The following is an 18,932-nucleotide window of genomic DNA, read 5'->3' on the forward strand; positions in this document are numbered from 1 at the left end:
CTGTGGAAGAAACAAAATCAAGATGATATCTTTAAAAAGCCTTATACTGTATGTCATGTTCAAAAATAGAATTTAAACTTAGAACAAGTTTTGAAAAGGGTAGGCTTATCAGTGGGATAAACAACAATCAAGACGATTTTACAATCGCACAACAGTGCTACTCTTCTGCCTTCTTGAAAAGTCTTTTTTTTTACGTTTTAATTATTTACTACTTCTTCTTTTATGTATTTTTTTTGTGTAGACTCTCGTAAATGTATACATAAAAACCAAAGTTAGTAGATTTTAGTTGTAGTAATTAGTTCTTGTCTAAAATGCCTTTTTTGAAAAAAATCTTAGGAAAATGCCATTTTTAAATGGTGTACGGATTTATCTTTTTTAACATTTTAAAATGTATGTATTTACGATTTTGATTTTGCAAAAATACGTACTTTATACTAAACTAGAAAGTCTCACGCGCTGTATGAGTTCGAATTAATATAAGAAATTATAAAAAAACTATATAAAATAAATTAATCAGACAATATATTTGTTTATCATTTTTATTGCCAAGTGAGAAAACTTATTAACCTATCGTTTGCACTCTCATAGACGTGGTTGACATATAACACTACATAGCAAAACGTTTCTCGTAGTTTAGAAGGTTCTTTCTATGTATATGTTTTTGAGCATAAGAAATCTTTTGTGGTGGTGACGTGGTGTTGAGTACTAGATCTAAGATATGTTACAAGAATAACCCAATTTAGAAAAACTTAGATAGGCAAGAACTTATAGGAAGTCTAAGTGCCAGTCTGAAGACATATTCACACCACACACTTGTCTAATAATAATAAGGCAGTGCATAATACTTTACATGAGACATTAATTTTTCTAACAGCTTAACGCAACGAAAAGATACCGTTTTAAAGATTCTCCTCCTAACGAAAAACTACTCACTGTTCTGAGAAATAACTTGTCCAAACCGAAGAAACAGTTGAGCATCAGAAGCACTCATGGAAGAGCAATTGACAGAATGAGGAGTCTTGAGATTTGCATACTCATCGACGTAGCACGAACCAGCCAGCGTCGCTGACGTGTCAGTCGCAGCAGGTGGTTGTTCCGATAGCATAAAACTGCCGAGAACACGAGTCACCTGGTGCATTGTGGGTCGATCATTCGGCTGTCTTTTGGTGCATAGGAGTGCCAGTTGGAAAACTTTCTTCACCACACCGAGATCTTTACACGTCGATGTGATGTCTGGATCTGCCATTTCCATCACTTCATTGTTCCCCGTCTTTGACATTATCTGATGTAAGTGAATCAATGAAAACAAGATTACGGACTTGACCTAAACAGAGCAGCTGAGAGAGATAGGCAAGAAAGAACAAACCAGATGGTGGAGATTGGATTCGTCATCAACGGCTTTCCTTCGGGTTAACAACTCAAGAAGGACTATTCCATAACTGTAGACATCGGATTTCTCAGTGAGCCGTGAAGTGCGAGCATACTCGGGGTCTATGTAACCTATCGTGCCCATCACGTAAGTTGAAGTATGTGACTTTGACACACACAAGCTTTTCGCTATTCCAAAATCTGTCAAACGAGCCTCTAAGTCTTTGTCCAAGAGAATGTTGGACGACTTCACGTCTCTGTGAATGATCCTTGGACTACAGTCATGGTGTAGATAAGCTAAACCTTGTGCTGCACCATATGCTATCTTAAGCCGTGTGTCCCAATCAAGAGTCTTTTTCTTCGTAGGGCCTTTACAAAACACACAAGCAAGTTGTTATGTCACAGAAGATTCAAATAATTTTCTATGTTTGGCGATGAGACTTACCATGAAGAAGATCCCAGAGGCTACCATTTTCCAAATAGTCATAGAACAGAAGACTCCCCAAGTGAGAGAGGGAATAAGCTTGTAGGCTCACAAGATTTCTGTGCTTGATGCTACTTAGCATCTCGAGTTCTGTTTCAAACTGTTTCATTGACTGTGGGTTGTGAGAGTAAAGCCGCTTAATCGCAACCGGTTTACAATTCTTCAAAACACATTTGTATACAGTGCTTGATGCTCCGTGCCCAATGATATACTTCTCACTTAGATTCTCTGTCATTCTCATGATATCCTCGTAAACGTGGAGTGCCATGTTCATATGAAGGATGACGAGCTTCGGTGTCGAATAAGTTACTGATGTCACCAGGAAATTTAAGGATTAACTATTGGATTACATTGTAGGTGAAGAACATTCGTAAAGTGGTTTGGAGAGTAGACCTGGTTTGTCAAGTGATCCATCAAGAAAAGGAGGAGGATTATGCGGTCGGCAAGCTGCTATTAAGACCATGAGAAGGATCACAAGTCCCCCAATAGCTATTCCAAGAATAGCTGCTCTAGAGATTGACACTGCAGACAAAACATGGATAGAAACATGAGCTTTAATTATCTTAGGTTTTGTGAATGGAAGCTTTTAGAAGAATGTAATCACCTCGTACAGTTCGACGAGAATCATGACACGGTGAGTTTAGCCAACTACCGCAAAGACCAGGATTGCCAATGAAGCTTTATCCAAAAACATAAACATAGATATTAGCAAACAAAACAAAATGCACAATACCAAAACCTGCTAAATTACCATACCTGTCTGGTGAAAATCTTGAGAAGTTATTGTTCTTAGGGATATCACCTACGAGGTTGTTATGAGATACATTCCTATAAGAGTTAGTGAAGATTGCAGGGTTATATTCTTAGCAAAAGATGCACAAAGAGGGACAAAAAATGTTTCAGAACCAAAGGTGCCTACTTACAATACAGTGAGACTGAGACAGTTGGCTAATGAACCAACATTACCAGTCAGGTTATTATTTTCCAGTCTCCTGCAAGCAATTTTAAGAAACACAACATTAGATAGATCACCAACCCAATACATGTTCCTGGATCACACTATAGTGACCTCATTATTGTGTATACAGAGTTTTAGTTTCATTCTACAAAAACAATTTCTTAACAGCTTGGAAGGGATAAGAGGAAGATTGCTTACAGCAAAATTATGTTCTGTAATTGGTTAAGCTCTTCTGGAATTGGGCCAGAGATATCATTATTTGAAAGATCTCTGCAACCACAAACACACAAATTCAGAACAGTAATTGAGATAAATGAAAAAAACTCTAACCAAGCAGATAGAAGTTAACTTCTTACATTTCCATGATGCTTCTTAGATTTCCAAAGTCGCCTGGAACTACACCAGTTATATGATTTCTACTCAAGTTCCTATAACAAGAATGCAAGAGTTCACAAACCATTTTCATCTTTTGCTAGAAATAAACAATAAAACTGGAGGTCTTATGGATGCTCACATCTTGAGAAGATGCTCCAAATCACCAAGGGAAGAAGGAATGATTCCATTTATCTTGTTGTTGGAAAGATCCCTTCAAATGTCATTAAATTTAATAAATGTGAGACAAGGCACATATAATGATGTATACTTCACAGAAAACAAGAAACACTTACAATGTATCTAAGTTACCGATACGAGATAGCTCAACCGGGATTGGACCTTTGATATTGTTGCTGGACAGATTACTGGTTGAACCGATAAATCAAAGGCAACCAAAAACTCAGTAGTTAATGACTTGAAATTCGAAAAAACAAACGCTGTGGAACTATATATTATATAAGATTAGAGAAATTCTCAGCGTCGATACTTACAGGTAAGTCATACTTTCTAGCTTTTGAAATGCTCGGGGTATAGTGCCACTAAACTTGTTCCCATGAACATTTCTACATTACATTAATGAGACACAAAATCATATAAAGCACCAATCTTGAACATTCAAGTGAGAAGTTTTCAGAGAAAGAGATACATACAAGCTGTTTAGATTTGTGCAAGAGCTCAGATGATCAGGTATAGGTCCTTCCAGATCATTGTTGGCCACATTCCTATATGTACATAGTTCATATAAGCATAAGAACATCAAAACATGTCAAGCATAGGAAGAACTACTTACAGATCAAACAAGTCAGTAAGCTTCCCAAGCTCTGGTGGTATATGACCCGTGAGATGATTATCATTGAGTTCCCTATGAATATTTTACAAATAGTTGATAAGGAAACACAACTTAGTAGTGACTGTATGCAAAAAGAGAAGTGAAGAGAAGGTTGGTCATACAGGTAATGGAGTTTTGACATGTTTCCAAGCTCAGGTGGAATTGAACCAGTCAGCTTGTTACTGTGCAAATACCTAGAGATAAAGCCAAAAAGATAAATCACTATCATTAACATGGTATGACATTTGACTCCAAACTGAAAACAAACAGGTAAAGAATTACAATTTCTCGGTGAAAGTAAGATTTCCGAGAATCGGAGGAATAGATCCACTCAACAAGTTGCCACTTAGATCTCTGTAAAAGAAAACATATAACCTAAGTTCATGAAAATGTTATAAGTAGCTTCATTGATTAGAAGAAAAGTACTTACAAGACTGCAAGGGCTTGCATGAGACCAATCACTGATGGAATCTTCCCAGAGAGTTGATTGCCTTGCAATGATCTAAGATAAGAAAATGATCTTCTTTAAAAGAAAACAAAGGCTAGCCAAAATTTAAAGCAAAAGATTAGTAGAGGTGAGAACTAACAATGTTGCAACTTGCAGGAAGCCGATGTCAAAAGGGATCTCACCAGTTAGCTGATTGTAGGACAAGTCCCTGAGTTCGTAATAAGCAAACCAGTTAAGTAGATTTTCTTAAGTAACCCAAATTACAGTAATGATGTTTAGAAGTAGAGAAAGAGGCACATACAAAACCTGGAAGGCAGTGCAATTTCCTATCGTCTCAGGTATACTACCAGTCAAACTGTTGTTTCTTACGTCACTGATTCAATATCAAAACAAAGTCAGATATTTGATATTTACAAAAGAACTCATCATACTATTCAGATGTGCAAGAAGACTCACAAATACCAAAGACCAGTCAGTTGACACAAATCTGGAGAAATGTTACCGACTAAGTTGTTTCCTCGCAACCCACTGCTCATCATAGTACAACAATTATCACCGGGTAATGAAGAGACATTGACAGACTTCAAAAAACATTGACACTTACAGATACTGAAGAACTTCATTCCAGTAAATAAGTCTTGGTATCTCACCACTGAGTTTATTCTGTGCCAAGTCCCTGCAATTGAAATTACACATGTATGATCACCTATATAGCTAAAAGTAGTAAGACATGTAAGAATCATGGGGAACATACAGAATTTTCAGGTTTGGAATCTGTGAAAGTGTTGAAGGGATCGGTCCTATCAATTGGTTATTCTTCAGAATCCTGGACAAAGTAAAAATCCATATTCCACATGGTGAGTATATTTTTAGCAATGACATATGAAGACTAGTAGCAGAATAACTAGCTACTTACAGCTGCTCAAGTTGCTTCAACTTCGAAATCGAAAACGGTATGTCACCACTTAATTCATTGAAGGATAAGTCTCTGAATAAAAAACAACATGAACACACTTCATCAAATAAAACCTCTATGAACAAAAGTTTAATGGTAGAATAACACCAATCACTGTTCTTACAAGTTTTGCAAAGAAGAACAGTCACCAATCTCATCAGGGATTTGTCCAGACAAGCGATTACCTCGCAGATCACTACATTAGAAAAAAACAGAAGACAAAAGTCACAACTCAGAGAGTGGAATAGAATTAAAGTAAGATACTTTATTTCATGCTACAGTGAATGTTGAAACAGTTACATTGACAAGAGACTCTTGAGATCTCCAATAGCAGGTGAGATTTCTCCATCAAGATTCAAATCTGACAAATTACTACAAAACATAGAAAACACACACAAAACAAATTACAACTTTTTCCCACAAGAACACCAAAAACCACTGTAATAGTAATCTAAAGGAATGAAGAAACTTACAGAGCAACAACATTGAAGGTGACATTTTCACAAGACACACCTCTCCAGACACAATAATCCGAAGAAGGTGAAGTTGTCCAGTCATAAAGAACATTGTTCACATCTTTGAATGACTTCTTAATCTCCAGCAACGTTGCTCCTTTAATTTTGTTTTAAGGATATTTTATTAACACACACGCACAAAAACAAAAAAAAATATTTGTCAGTTCTTGAGAAGATTAAAAATTCAACTTCCAAGAAAACAAAATAAAACTCAAACCCTAATTTATTCAAAGCTTCTTTTGATTCTATAGAAGACCCACCAAGTAAAAAAAAACCATTACAAAAAGCAAAAATAGAAAATAACAAGTACCCAGATCTCATTTTCACCAAATGAAACTTCAAAAATCATATAAAAATCTCATCTTTAAGTTTTTTTCACTAATATAAAACAAAAAGACGAAAATCTTGAACTTGAAGAAGCATGCATCAGTATAATAACTGACCCTCCTCTGAAGTCACAGTAGCTACTAAGCTCAAGCAGAAGAGAAACCCAAGAAGAACAATATCTCTAAACAGAGCCATTTCTCACACACAGTCTTAAAACGACTGCGTTTTTAGATATACTTTAAAAGCTTTCAAGTCTCCATGAAGAAGAAACAGAGGATAGAGAAGAAGAAGAGAACCGTATTATGTACCGACATTAGATTTTTTTTCTTTCTTTTATTATGATTTCTACAGAAATTTGTTTTTGTTTTTTTACTTTAACCGAGAAAAAATGATTTTTATCGTTCCATCACATCAAATTCTGGCGGAAATTTACAGTGGTTTCATTGAGTGCTCAGACGACAGAAATACAGAGTAAGATAGAGATGGAGAGAGAAAGAGAGAGAGTCTTTAAAGAGAGGAGATTGTACAAATGTAGGGACCTGTTGTGTAAGAGAGAGAGATGAAGGGAAGAAGAATTATTTGGGGAGGATAAAGTTAAAAACCCCATCATCTTTTATCTCTCTGCCAGAGTTCTGAAGCTTTGCAGAAGAGAGAGATAGAGTGAGTGAGAGGGAGTGATTTTGTTTCTCTCTCTTGAAGGGTAAAACGGTCATAAAATGTAGAAGAAGAAGGAGAAGAAGAACATGTTAATGGCAGTGGTGAATAAAGGAGGTCGCTTTCGTTGCCCAATACTTACGAGTCTTTGTCTCTCTGTGGCTTGTTTCACAGATGACCCATATCAATAAATCCATCTTATGGGTACTTTTGTAATTATGTATTTTTATATGATTTTAGTGTAATTTTTTTGTTTGCTTAACATGTTCTTCTTCATCTTCTTACTTCAATTACTAATTTAAATTCAGGAGTTTACAAAAAGTTTGGTTCAGTTTTCTCTTCTTTAATTATTAGTATAGTTGTTGTGTTTTTGTCAACGTTTTTTAGTATAGTGAACGTGTGATTTCTAAGTGTTTTTGTTTATTACTAAATTTAGAAATATGCATGCCAATGATTTTTGGTTTAGCATCAACACAAAACTTAATAAAATATGATTGGTTTTAGGATGTTAACCGGTTTGGTTGGCTCCGGTCGGTTTGTCACAAAATTAATATTTTGAAGCTTTGAGAACGAAGTGGACTAAAACTAAAAGGGTCACAGGCCCAACAAAAGAAGGAAGAACTTAAAAAATAATAATTCCTTTTCATTTTAACTTCTCTTTTTTTTTTTGTTAAATCATTTATTTGTTTCAATAAAAATACACATAATATTATCTTTTCTCAAAAAGTACTATATAGTTAGAAAACTACATATTTATTTTAACCCAAATTATTATTTTTCCATTCCTTACACACTGTACGTTACACTTTTTATTATCATTTGCTGTACAACGTTAATATTTTTAACCATTTCTGCAATTGTTTACCTCTTTTTCATCCGCAAATTTCTAATTAAATTATATGTTGAATGTTCATAGCCATAATAATAATTTGTCCAACGGAGATAAGACGCCTCTGGTGTTATCCCCAATGTCGTCACTCCACGCTACCGTGAGCCTCCCACTGTTCTCCAACTCAAACCACAAAAAGCTAACGTGCGCAGCTACATTATCACCTCCGCCATGGAAACAGAGCCGGCGAGTTATCTCCGTCTCCTTTTTTCTCTCCCGTCTCCTCCTCCTCCCTAACGGTACACGCATCTCTCTTCAAATTCACCAATCCGATTCTCAATTTCACGAACTCGATTTTCAATATCACCAATTCGACTTTTGTTCATTTCAAATTTGGTTATTTATATGTTGATGATGATGATCAGATGCTATGGCTGGTGGCTTAATGGATAAATTGGATAAATACGTCAAGAGGTAACATTAAATCGTCTCCGATGCTTATTCCTTTGAATTCTGAAGTTAGATTTTGAAATGTTTGGTGAATTATCTAAAACTTAAAACCAGTTATTGAATAGGAAGAAACTTGATCCACTTGAAGCATATGTACCACCAGTGATTCTAGCTCAGTTACAAATCCAGGATCTTGGTAAAATTTCTCTGTTTTTTTGTTACACATTTGTTCTTAAAACTCTTGCTATATAAAACTTACACTCATGTTTATTTATGATGTTGGAGAGGGATTTTTGAATGTGGAGAAACCTGAATTTGAGGCGTGTAGACGCCAATTGCGGTCTGGTCCTGCTAGCTCTCTTCGTGTAAACATTCGAGCTGTAAGTTTTTAAAGCTCACTTGATGTCACTCATTTGGTTTCTGTTTGATGATGAAATGTGTAATGCAAACTCTTTCAGGTTGCTCAGTATGCTTCAGATGATGGTTTCTCCAAAACCGCCACTGATGATGTTGATCGATGTTTAAGGTACCGACAATGTTTGAATGAATGATGATGACCTTTGCGTGTGTAATTTATGTTGGCTTTTCCTTCTATAGAGCATTGGAAGAACTGGATTCGTTGTTTCTACGTGCGTCGAGGAAAGATTCAAATGCAACTGTTGTATTGATGAAGTCACAGCTTGGAACAGCGTTAACCGCACTGGACAGTCTTCTACAAACAGTTCCTTCTCAAGTGCTTGATAAAGGGAAAGCTATGGTGGAAGTCTACAGATCAGCATCTGAAGAAGATGCGGGAAGTGATGATTTAGAATCCTCTGAGATAAAGCAGCTCCAGTCCATACTGTGAGAGGGGAGGTCACAGGACTATTACTATCCAAAAACAGTTGTTAATCTTACAGCATTGGTATCAAAAACTCTTCTGATTCAGTGTATATCATGTATTGTTAACTTCAATTGATGCATATATTAAAACCAGAATAGTTTGCTGCTAAAGTCGGCGAGGTGACATGATCCACATCCACTTACCGGTTCTACCAATGCAACATCTGCTACACATAACCGCATACGTATACTGGAGTAATCTTATCTAGCTTATTTCCGCTGGGTGATGACACGCTCATATATCTCTATCAATTGTTAAACCCTTTCATATAAGACATCTTTATGTTTAAGATTTCCATCTAGGAGGATTAACAAATTGCGGAGCAAAATCACTCTTGAGTTCTTAAGAGTTACTCTCGATTTTGATATCTTTCTATATCTCCAAGAAACAAGGGTTGTCTGAACTCAATGTTCAGTTTGTATGATTAAGGTGTCGTTCGTTTGATCAGTTGACTGATGCATCTAGATGCAGATGATAACTGATGTTCGTTTGAACACAATATAACAGAATAGTTTGATACATCAGTTGGCTGAGTTTATAAAACTCATTCAAAAAAATTAAAATATTTAGCTGACTTTGATCGGTGCATCTAGATGCATCAGCTGCAGTCAAAAATGGTAAATCTCTAAAATACTCCTTTAAAATTTGAAGAATTACACTAAAATAAATATATGTCCTTTTTAGTCATTTGGTACATTATGCATTCAGATGCAGATGCACATTGTTAAAAAACAATTCAAACGAACACATCTGCATTCAAATGATTCATCCAGATGCACTATCAACTTCAGAAACGAACATCATCCAAATGATGCATCTGAATGGATCTTCTGGATGGATCACCCAGAGGCACTACCTAACTGATTAAACGAACAACACCTAACATTTTAAAATGGTATTGTGCCTAATATGAGATTTTCTTGTCTTGTAATAGATCTCCAATTGAGATTATTATATGTAATATAGAATGTGAAAGACCACCTAACATCTCCAACTCTTTTTAATGAAATGTAAAACAACAAACCTCTGTGGTTTCTGCACTAAATATCATAGAGAAAAAGGTAGGCATGGGATCGAGAATGATGTCAGAAATATATTTATTCTGTCTTCTCTCATAACTTGTTGATCTTACTCAAAAAGTCTGAAGCCGAAGCAGATTCCATTCCTGTAGCAGATGCACTGTCCTTAGGTGTCACTGTCTTAGCTGCTTTGCCTTTCTGCAGTGCCTGTCTTTGTTGATCCCATTGTGCCTAAAAATCAGAATGATACAAACAAACCAAACTTGAATGGGTATTGGGCGTTCGACAAAGAGGGCATTCTTGCTTCTCGTTGCACCATTCCATAATGCAGCTCCTGCACATGACAACATGACTTTCAAAATGAGCACAATGTTCCGGTGTCAACTTTTGGATCTTAGGTTTTGTAGTTCGAGTAAATGTTCGATACAAAGTTCATCTTATCAAAAGCAGTTTCAACCAATGGACATCAAGATATTGAAATTCTCTGGATTCTGAAACTTATCAAGGTTTGTAGGTGTTAACTCGTTCCAGATCAGGCCCAGGACAAAATAAGCAATTACGGTAGAGGAAGGTTTATTACCAACAAAACACATGACCACAAGGAGTGGCCGTTGGGTGCTGACGGGTGCTTAAGCAGAGAGTGCATTTCCCTACTGCCTGCAATCGAAGTACATAGCAAGGTAAACACCTAACATAACAAGTGGTAACATATTGATTTCATCAAAACGAGAGAAAAATAAACCCCTCTGGAGTTTTTTTAAATTTAGAATAGTCTCAAAATAGGATTAACATATAACCTTGTCTCGCTAGAAACTATATGTAGAGCGGGATCAGTCGAGTGGCCATCTACTCTTATCAGATACTCATACCAACAGAGTAAACTATCATTTTGGTTTTCTTAATCACACTTATACAACATAACCTTTGCGTAAGAGCATAATACATTTTGCTCAGAGTTATGTGCCTCTCTTCCAAGTATATTATTACCTATTGTCCTTTCCCAATAATGATCACTATTCAAGATATTAGCCATTACAAAGTAACAGAAGTTTCTAACTTATTTATAAATATTTTACCTCCGTTGAAGTTGAATCGGAGGTAGACCAGTTTCCCTTTTCAGCTTCCGAAGTTATCAAATTCCCCTCTTCATTTAAAACAGGTAAACCTCTCCCTGCAAGAACAATACCAAAACTATATTACTGTAATGTGAAATAGGGTGATGCATAACAAGCAGAATATTTCAGCCTATGTTATCTTCTCTCATGTATCTTTCTAACAAACTTTTACCATGATGCCAATTTAGACCATAGTTTATTGAAACTATAGTACTGACAATCTAACATATATATCCTCCACAAATATCCGTAATGTTGGGAAATTCTAGATTATTAACATTCATAATCAAGGACATGAGAGCCAGACCTCCTGAAGTTTGATAAGATCCTATAGAAGCCTGCTGAATGGAGCTAGTGATAGATGACAAATTACTCCGACGCAAGCCCTCAGCAGCAAGGATGCACAATTGGATTAGAAGGAAAACCCCAAGAATTTGGTATCTGCTCAACAAGACTTAAGGGAGTTCAGTTACTCTGTGATAGTAAAAGTCAAGAGTTGCAAGTGTAAAAGAAGACAAAAAAATCATTACCTAGGTCTCTGATTCAGTTGCTTTCCTATGAAAACATAACGAACCCCGGATGCACGTTTCGATATATGATAATAAAAACCTGAAAAGAAACAAAGGTTACTAGTTCAGAACATGCTCTACATGAGTTAAATATTTCTCACAAAATTCACCTTCAAAGTAGAAGAGCATCAGATTGGCACGCAAAACCAGTTGTAAGACTTCGCGGGCAACAGGAAGAACCTAAAAGGCACAAAACCTTGTATAAAACAACATTTGCTACGCAGAAAACAAGTGAACGAACCATGGAAAATTAAACGTGAGGGGTATACATTACCACAGGCCATCGCTGAATAGCTCGGTGCCACGATCTCATAAGTCTATCGTTTAACCTAGATACTACAGAAGTTGAAGTTTCAACTTGAGATGAAGATGGAAGATCTATCATTCTTGGTGAGTGGATATGACTATCACCAAAAAACTCATCAGACTCATCAAAGGTGACTGCTTGCGTAGCAGCTCGAGTGCTGTAGACAATTATATCAATATCAGCGGACAAGATTCAAATTTTTCTTTGTAAAACAACAATAAGAAATGCGACGAAACCTAATTCTCTCTGCGATATATGGAACTGCGGTCTGGTACAATATGAACAAAGCACGTCTAGCTGGTGTAGGAGAGAGTCCATAAGGCCCTGCAACCTATATTATATCATTCTACATCAGAAGGTAAAATGGTTTTGTAGAAGCACACTTAAGGAAGATTGTATAAAGTAACAAAAACCTGTATAATGTCACAATATTCCTCTCCTAAAGTTTGTTGCCCTGAACCTGTCGTAAGAACATAGTAAAGCATCTGTCCAAGTAGCTTCATCTATCCAAAAACAATAAAAACAAATAATCAAAAATCTCATGGAAACTCAGACAAATATAATTTAGTGTATATTACCTCCTTCTGGTAAGCAAGAGCGATTCTTGTACCTAAGAGTGATAAAAATTAGTTATTAATTGGACAATAACGATGAAGCAATTAAAGTAGACAGTTGTTGTTGTTTGGTTTGGTGTCGGAAAAATTGTACCGAAAAGGTGTCGGAAGGCATCGCGGCAAGCTTCGTGGATGAAAGAAGCGTATTGATCGTCTTTCTCAGCAGCTCTCATAATCTCCGGCTGAGCTGCTAACGGGAATCGTCTGATTCCGCCGTGAAACCCGCTCGAACCGGGTTCATCCTGACCCGGACCCGAATCCCCATTAAGCCTCATCGTTTCTTTTTTTTCGTGGATCGATGAACTTGCCGAATGATGTTTTTTATTCGGCCTTTGATATTTTTTTTTAATTCAAAGGAAAAATAAATATTTGCAAATGTATCGATGCCATTTATATATGAGATCAATAATATTTTATTAATTATAATCTTTTTAATTATTTTTATGATCAAATATTTGTCTATATTAAGCAGTATTTTGTAATAGTCAATCGATTCGGGTGAGCTGATTAGTTTTTTAGAATACATGATGTTAAGTAAATTATGTTAAAAATAAATCCGAGCAAAGTGTTTCCATAATTAAATTATTAAAGGAGATATTAACCTTGACGAAAACTTTCTCTCTTCTCTCTCAAAAACTTTTGAGAGAGAGAGTTTGTTTTTTTGGTAAAGTCCGATCGTGATCTCATATGCATGTTCTATCCTCGCCGTCCGGTTTATCCGGCTCCTGTCCAGCATCGACTAGCTTCTAAAGTAGTGTTGGCTGGCTTATGTCTGGCGATTTGCCGTCTTGTTTACGGTGTCTTCGGCCAGTTTTGGGTTTGTTAAGTTTTTTTGTTTCAATAATCTCATTAGATCTGAGTTGGTGATGATGTTTTAGGTGTTGTGTCACTTAAAGAATGGATTTCTCCGACTTGTTTCTTTTGAGCTTTTGGTTTGCAGAAATCTTTCCAGAGACATAAGGAAAGAAGAATCTTTCGAAGCATATTATGATTGCCTTAAAGCTGTTAGTTTCTTTTTGGAGTTTCGATTAGCTTAGCAACGGTGACAAACAAAGGATTCAACGACCGATTATATTTCGGCGATAATCTTCTCACCGAAATCGATGCTCAACGGCGAAGGTTGATGTCGGAAATCTTTCGATTACTCATCCAGCATGTGTCGTGGTTGTATCCAGTTGCTGACACGTGGGCTTAGGTGGAGTACAAACAAATTTTCTTATGCAGTATGCGGTTATCCGATAGGCTCTTGTTGGGCCTCAAATATTTCTGTAAACTTTTCGTGGGGCTTTTAGTGTAGCCCGTGTATGATCGGGTTACGTTTAATACAATACTACACTTGAGAAAAAAAAAAAGAAGTAAATTATGTTATTTTTGTAGAATATATTTTTTTTTCTCAAGATTTAGAATACATAAACATGAAATAAATTATTATAACACAAAATGTTGGTCTAGTTTTCCAATCTTACTCACTATGCACTGATTGATTCAGAGGTGTGATCATAGCCTTTTGAAGAAGTTCATAGCCAGCTAAGTTCAAGGCTCCGAGAGGAGCAGTCCAGAAAAACCTTGGAACAGCTCCTTTGTAGAAAGCAAGAGGACCCTCATGTGTGAGAATTGAATAAGCAGCCATCAACATCGACAATTCCACGCCTTGTGGAGCCGTCATCATTCTTGTTTTAATCACATCGAATGGCGTTGTTAAAACTGCAGTGAAACCACCGGACAAGGCTCCAACCGCGATGGCTTCCCACGGCTCCAACTCTCTTCCTAATTGTCTCTCCACCACCTGTGAAACTCAATCGCAACCACGTCTTATTAATTACACAAAGACATGTCATTGTTCTGTTCTATCATGATTACCTTCTTTGATTGGTTGTAAAGTCCCATGCCAGCAACGTAGAAGGGAACCTCACGTAGAAGGGTAACACCGGTCCCACGAAAGAGTCCTTTGAGCCCTTCTTGATGCCAAGTCGAAACTGTAGCTTCCACTATGTTATCAAACTGGTTGGCTTGTAACCGTTGTTTCAACACTTCACACGGTATTCGCAACGTTGTCCCCAATACCGTACCAATAAAAGACGCGATTGACTGAACCTAAAATAATCAAGAAGCAAAAAAATTCAAAGAACGAAACATTATGTAGCAATAAAGTTGGCAATGAGCTTTTTACAATTACTAACTTGAATATCAAGAAGAGTAGGAGCAACGAGCGGTAACGCAAGTTTACTTGCTTCATATATACTTGTTCGTAAACCATGACTGAAAAATGTTTAAACAAGAGATGAAATCATGATAATGCTTATAACCAATAACCACAAGGCAAAGCATAAGAGATGAAACCTAGCAAATTGACCAACAACAGCCGGAATCGAGCCTTTGTATAAACCTCGAGCACCAATCTCTGGAATCTTTGACAATATTTCGAGAAACGACAATGTAGTTGATGCTTGAACTTGTGTCTTAATGATCCAAGACAAATGTAAGTAATCAGAACAATCTCATAAACACAAAAGAAGAACCTGAAATGAAATTACCATTATACCTTGACAGTATCCACTGGATGCATCAAAAAAGCAGAGAAAGCACATGAGATTCCTCCAGCTAATGCAGATTTAAGAAGATGACCAACATCTAATCCAACTCTTGTCCTAACAAAACATGTAGTTTAGACACAAATGTTTTAAAGAAAAACAGTATCTACAAGGTTCTTGTCCTCACCCAGTATCAAAGTTCTTGCCTTTAGCAACAGCTTCATTGATCAATGGAGCAATTTCATTGGATCTTGAAGTAAAATTTCCAACTTTTGCAAAATTTAAGCTAACTATAAAGCTACACGCATCTGAATTCGATTTTCTACGGAAACAAGAGTCAAGCTTTTGAGAATTTAGAAACAACAAATCATTGAGAATAGAGAGAAGGAGAGATTCAGGTGATACATGTTTCCTCTTCGGAGCTTTATTCACCATTGTTGATTTCAGTGGATCTGTGGATAAACCTTGAAAACTAACTCTGTTCTTCATCCGTCATTAGAGGAAAACAGAAGAGTGATTTAAGTGAGATTAGTCAACGTTTGATCCAAATAGTGGTTTTGATTATCGAATTAAGCCATTTTTGTTAGTCTTTGTTTAAAGTATTAGTAATTTAGTATACAACAACAACGCATATGAGGTGTTCGACGAAATGACTGTGTTAAAACAAATTGAGATGTGGGACTGAAACAAAACTAGAGGTAACTATTTTAACCAAAGATGTCAAAATGAGTAACCTTACCCAAACCCACATGGATTTGAGATTTTAATAGACGAGTTTGACCCAACCCATGTATTTATATAAGTTGAATTTATATACTCAAATCCACAACCATAAAATTTATTGGTTTAATTGGTTATATTGATATCTAGATAAAAATAAAAGAAAAATTTATAAGTAATAAAAATCTAAAAAACATATTATAATAAAACCAAGAAAAAATTTCAGTAACAAATTAAAAAATATCTAGATATTAAAAAAAAAAAACATCTTAAAATCCTAAAGTCCTAAAACCACAAATCCAAAAAAACACAAAATCATATATATATATATCATAAAACATGTTATTCATGCCTACTATTTTTATAGTCTATTAGATTAAAATATTTTGCTTAATTAGTGGACCGAATCAAAGTAATATCCAGATATATTTATATGCTTCGTTAAAAGCGAGATTTTAGAATATGACTTTAGATGTCATTTGTATTTTTAACCAAAATATAAATAAAATGTCATTGGTATTGCCAACTATGACCAAATTCTTCAATTCACAGGCATGTGTGAGTTCATGTCGAAGAAATTAAAGATTCACCTATTTAACCGGTGGTGCATCTCAAAGTGGGGAAACAAAAACCTCTAATAATGAAAGTATTTGCCAGGTTGTGTTTAGCTTCGACCATGTGGTTCGGGTATGGTTTATTTTATTTTATTACTATTTCATCTTATCTCAAAAATAAGATTTGTATGCCATGTTGCGTTAACGTTGACCATTTAGTTCCCCAGTATATGGTTTAAGCGCAATGTATATCTATGCATACATTTTTGTTTTTTCGGTTTGTGATCGGTTTTAAATTTTGTATGATGCTAATAACAGTTGTGTTTTGGAAATCACGCCGAACCAACAGACATGGTCGCAGTCAAACAACTCCATCTTTGGGATTTTTTTTTATCTAAAAGAATTCACGTCCTTGTATATAAAAGGTGGTAATATTTGAAATATTGAGATTTCAGGCAACACTCATTTTTTTAAGATTCTCACGTATAAATTAGGATTATATCATATAGGAATAAGTATAACGTGGAAGATTATTATATAGGGATGAATCATCCACTAGTTAAGCAGAATATTATATTATATAGACTATATAAAATACTAGGCATGAATGAATTTAAGCATACGTATTACAGACTTGTTTGTCAAAACAAAACAGGCATTAATCTTTTTTATCTTTCGAAGATATAACCCATGGCGATATCTCACGCCCAACCTGTTCTGCTTCTCCTATCATCACTCTATTTCTTATCTGCTTTTGGCGCCGGCGCATACAATTTTGAAAACTGCAAAAGTAAGTATCGTTTTTGTTAAGTCTTATATTGTTATATAGAACATCAATTCTTGTTACTTGATAAGTCAATTCAATGAAAAGAATATGCCTGAATTTCATAGATTGTGGTTTGCTCCTATCTCTGTTTTTTGTTTTACCAAATAAATCTTGAACCGGAACTCACATTAGTCGTCAATTCCATAAAACAGAAATAGAGTATTTTGCTACTGTGAAAACGTTTATATAGAAAGAACAGATCAATGAAACTATGAAAGTACTCCCATCTATAAAATAACCCAATAATTGTGAAGTATTCACCGAAGACTTTTTTCTTTTTTTTTTCCTTCAGTGTGGTTTTCGAGAGCCGTGGTGTATAAGTCAAGAACTGAGTATTATAACTAAAATATTGCAGGTCCAGAGTTCCTCCAATATTCAAAGATAGATCAAACAATTTGAAATCTGATCGAAATTTAAAATAGATTTATCTTTTGTTAATCCTACAAATAAATAAATAAAGAAACACTTACCCCTATGACCCTATCATTTGACATACCAAATTTCCAAATAAAGAAATTTAGGATTTATTTTTGTAAGAAATTAGGATGTAGATCCAAGTTTTTTTTTTACCTGCCATGACTTACTGATAACTTCTACAATTGTTAACATGCTCTAAATCGGTGCGACTAAAGATGCACCTATTGACTACAATTACGGTATTACGAACGTCACACGTGTGGAGATCTCTCCATACCCTGTTGGGCCTTACGACGAGCCAACCATTACCATATCCGGCTTTACAAGTGATGATAGTACGTAATATTTTCTATTCTTTTAATTGTTTTCATTTATAGTTTCCAATATCTTATCTTGTAAGAAAATATATTTGTGTTTACAGGCTACATCATCTATAGAGCAACTATACATGTGTTGTATAAATATGAAAATGTGAATAGCACTATAATAAATTACGACCTCAGTGATGTGATGGGTGAGGATCCATGCTCTATTGAACCTGGCGAAAAATTTGTGTTAACTCTTTCCAAAGTTCCTGGTTTGCAGTCACTCCCTCATGTAAGTATTTTTTATTTTAATTTTTGGACAAACGGTTTCACTTTGATAAATGTATTTTAAAACCGAACAATCTAAAAACCACAATAGTATATTTACTTGGTTTGCCTGACGGTTTTTTTTTTCTTTCTTTAAACTAATTAGAAGGATAAGTCCAAGATTGTCATATCCCTTGTTGATGAATATGGTGATGACGCTGAAGTGCCACTGCTAAAAATGTGTGTTGAGTTCGATAACCCTGCTCCAACTACAACATCGGTCTCTGCTTGATTAAATCCAATTGGCTTATGGAAATATGTTTTCAATTCTTCATATGACACTCCCGTATTACTTGCATTTTTTTTTCCCTTTTCGTGTTGTTCAACAAATAAAAGAAATATTGAATTTATAGTTTTATACGACTCTCTCGTTAATTACTAGCATCCTTTTTATATTTCAGTAACTATATAGAAAAAAATTCTAACGCATTTGCTAAAAATAAGCTACAACAACAAATCTCTAGCTATGTTTTTATCGCAAATAAGCTACAACAACATAATAAGCTACATTTGCACATGAATAAACGATGCACGAATCTGTCTCACCTTGTTT

General features: G+C 35.5%; 5 protein-coding genes and 1 long non-coding RNA gene across 11 annotated transcripts; 3 read left to right on the plus strand and 3 right to left on the minus strand.

The window, feature by feature from the left end:
• Positions 1-638: 638 nt before the first annotated feature.
• Positions 639-7,221, minus strand: ER (Leucine-rich receptor-like protein kinase family protein). Its single transcript, NM_128190.3, has 27 exons — positions 6,376-7,221; positions 5,891-6,029; positions 5,718-5,789; positions 5,542-5,613; positions 5,379-5,450; positions 5,217-5,288; positions 5,067-5,138; positions 4,919-4,990; positions 4,764-4,835; positions 4,602-4,670; positions 4,445-4,516; positions 4,297-4,368; positions 4,137-4,208; positions 3,976-4,047; positions 3,836-3,907; positions 3,677-3,748; positions 3,479-3,550; positions 3,325-3,396; positions 3,167-3,238; positions 3,009-3,080; positions 2,776-2,844; positions 2,609-2,680; positions 2,457-2,530; positions 2,246-2,374; positions 1,814-2,161; positions 1,367-1,737; positions 639-1,282 (listed from the first exon to the last, which is right to left on the minus strand). The coding sequence occupies exons 1-27, from the start codon at positions 6,452-6,454 to the stop codon at positions 926-928; spliced, it is 2,931 nt and encodes a 976-aa protein (NP_180201.1). The 5' UTR covers positions 6,455-7,221; the 3' UTR covers positions 639-925.
• Positions 7,222-7,766: 545 nt separating this feature from the next.
• On the plus strand, positions 7,767-9,592 carry AT2G26340 (uncharacterized protein). 2 transcript variants are annotated; one of them, NM_001202679.1, is made up of 7 exons: positions 7,811-8,041; positions 8,168-8,216; positions 8,318-8,388; positions 8,478-8,572; positions 8,660-8,718; positions 8,790-9,035; positions 9,505-9,592. In NM_001202679.1, exons 1-7 carry the CDS (start codon positions 7,813-7,815, stop codon positions 9,548-9,550), a joined length of 795 nt encoding a protein of 264 aa, NP_001189608.1. In that variant the 5' UTR covers positions 7,811-7,812; the 3' UTR covers positions 9,551-9,592. The 2 variants fall into 2 exon arrangements, with proteins under 2 accessions (NP_565620.2, NP_001189608.1); NM_128191.4 differs by lacking the exon at positions 9,505-9,592 and having other exon boundaries at positions 7,767-8,041; positions 8,651-8,718; positions 8,790-9,437.
• A 108-nt stretch (positions 9,593-9,700) lies between these two features.
• PEX10 (peroxin 10) lies at positions 9,701-13,100 on the minus strand. Of its 5 annotated transcripts, NM_001336062.1 has the most exons (12): positions 12,794-13,066; positions 12,664-12,695; positions 12,499-12,588; positions 12,322-12,416; positions 12,053-12,242; positions 11,889-11,958; positions 11,740-11,818; positions 11,517-11,650; positions 11,171-11,265; positions 10,892-11,089; positions 10,675-10,751; positions 9,998-10,428 (listed from the first exon to the last, which is right to left on the minus strand). In NM_001336062.1, exons 1-10 carry the CDS (start codon positions 12,972-12,974, stop codon positions 11,078-11,080), a joined length of 978 nt encoding a protein of 325 aa, NP_001323817.1. In that variant the 5' UTR covers positions 12,975-13,066; the 3' UTR covers positions 9,998-10,428; positions 10,675-10,751; positions 10,892-11,077. The 5 variants fall into 5 exon arrangements, with proteins under 5 accessions (NP_001323820.1, NP_001323819.1, NP_001323817.1 ...); NM_001336059.1 differs by having other exon boundaries at positions 9,701-10,428; positions 10,892-11,265; NM_128192.2 differs by lacking the exon at positions 10,892-11,089.
• Positions 13,101-13,266: 166 nt separating this feature from the next.
• On the plus strand, positions 13,267-14,094 carry AT2G26355. The gene has a single exon (NR_140673.1). It is a non-coding gene; the product is annotated as an other RNA (long non-coding RNA).
• Positions 14,075-15,959, minus strand: AT2G26360 (Mitochondrial substrate carrier family protein). The gene is made up of 6 exons (NM_128193.5): positions 15,418-15,959; positions 15,242-15,347; positions 15,040-15,158; positions 14,880-14,958; positions 14,560-14,793; positions 14,075-14,485 (listed from the first exon to the last, which is right to left on the minus strand). The coding sequence occupies exons 1-6, from the start codon at positions 15,717-15,719 to the stop codon at positions 14,162-14,164; spliced, it is 1,164 nt and encodes a 387-aa protein (NP_180204.2). The 5' UTR covers positions 15,720-15,959; the 3' UTR covers positions 14,075-14,161.
• Positions 15,960-17,123: 1,164 nt separating this feature from the next.
• Positions 17,124-18,794, plus strand: AT2G26370 (MD-2-related lipid recognition domain-containing protein). The gene is made up of 4 exons (NM_128194.4): positions 17,124-17,294; positions 17,963-18,082; positions 18,169-18,344; positions 18,486-18,794. Exons 1-4 carry the CDS (start codon positions 17,195-17,197, stop codon positions 18,609-18,611), a joined length of 522 nt encoding a protein of 173 aa, NP_180205.1. The 5' UTR covers positions 17,124-17,194; the 3' UTR covers positions 18,612-18,794.
• Positions 18,795-18,932: the final 138 nt, after the last annotated feature.

The sequence above is a fragment of the Arabidopsis thaliana genome, chromosome 2 (assembly GCF_000001735.4).
Source record: "Arabidopsis thaliana chromosome 2, partial sequence".
Classification (NCBI taxonomy): Eukaryota; Viridiplantae; Streptophyta; class Magnoliopsida; order Brassicales; family Brassicaceae; genus Arabidopsis; species Arabidopsis thaliana.

Coding starts and splice junctions, on each gene's coding strand:
- AT2G26360 (NM_128193.5), bottom strand. CDS start 15,719: ATGAAGAACAGAGTTAGTTTTCAAGGTTTATCCACAGATCCACTGAAA. Junction 14,794..14,879: donor CTACTCTTCTTGATATTCAA/GTTAGTAATTGT, acceptor TGATTATTTTAG/GTTCAGTCAATCGCGTCTTT. Junction 14,486..14,559: donor TTTACAACCAATCAAAGAAG/GTAATCATGATA, acceptor TGAGTTTCACAG/GTGGTGGAGAGACAATTAGG.
- ER (NM_128190.3), bottom strand. CDS start 6,454: ATGGCTCTGTTTAGAGATATTGTTCTTCTTGGGTTTCTCTTCTGCTTG. Junction 5,790..5,890: donor ACCTTCAATGTTGTTGCTCT/GTAAGTTTCTTC, acceptor TATGTTTTGTAG/TAATTTGTCAGATTTGAATC. Junction 4,048..4,136: donor ATGTCAAAACTCCATTACCT/GTATGACCAACC, acceptor AAATATTCATAG/GGAACTCAATGATAATCATC.
- PEX10 (NM_128192.2), bottom strand. CDS start 12,974: ATGAGGCTTAATGGGGATTCGGGTCCGGGTCAGGATGAACCCGGTTCG. Junction 11,959..12,052: donor CTATTCAGCGATGGCCTGTG/GTAATGTATACC, acceptor TGTGCCTTTTAG/GTTCTTCCTGTTGCCCGCGA. Junction 11,266..11,516: donor ATCTTATCAAACTTCAGGAG/GTCTGGCTCTCA, acceptor TTGTTCTTGCAG/GGAGAGGTTTACCTGTTTTA.
- AT2G26340 (NM_001202679.1), top strand. CDS start 7,813: ATGTTGAATGTTCATAGCCATAATAATAATTTGTCCAACGGAGATAAG. Junction 8,042..8,167: donor TCTCCTCCTCCTCCCTAACG/GTACACGCATCT, acceptor GATGATGATCAG/ATGCTATGGCTGGTGGCTTA. Junction 8,389..8,477: donor GTTACAAATCCAGGATCTTG/GTAAAATTTCTC, acceptor ATGATGTTGGAG/AGGGATTTTTGAATGTGGAG.
- AT2G26370 (NM_128194.4), top strand. CDS start 17,195: ATGGCGATATCTCACGCCCAACCTGTTCTGCTTCTCCTATCATCACTC. Junction 18,083..18,168: donor CGGCTTTACAAGTGATGATA/GTACGTAATATT, acceptor TTGTGTTTACAG/GCTACATCATCTATAGAGCA. Junction 18,345..18,485: donor GTTTGCAGTCACTCCCTCAT/GTAAGTATTTTT, acceptor TAAACTAATTAG/AAGGATAAGTCCAAGATTGT.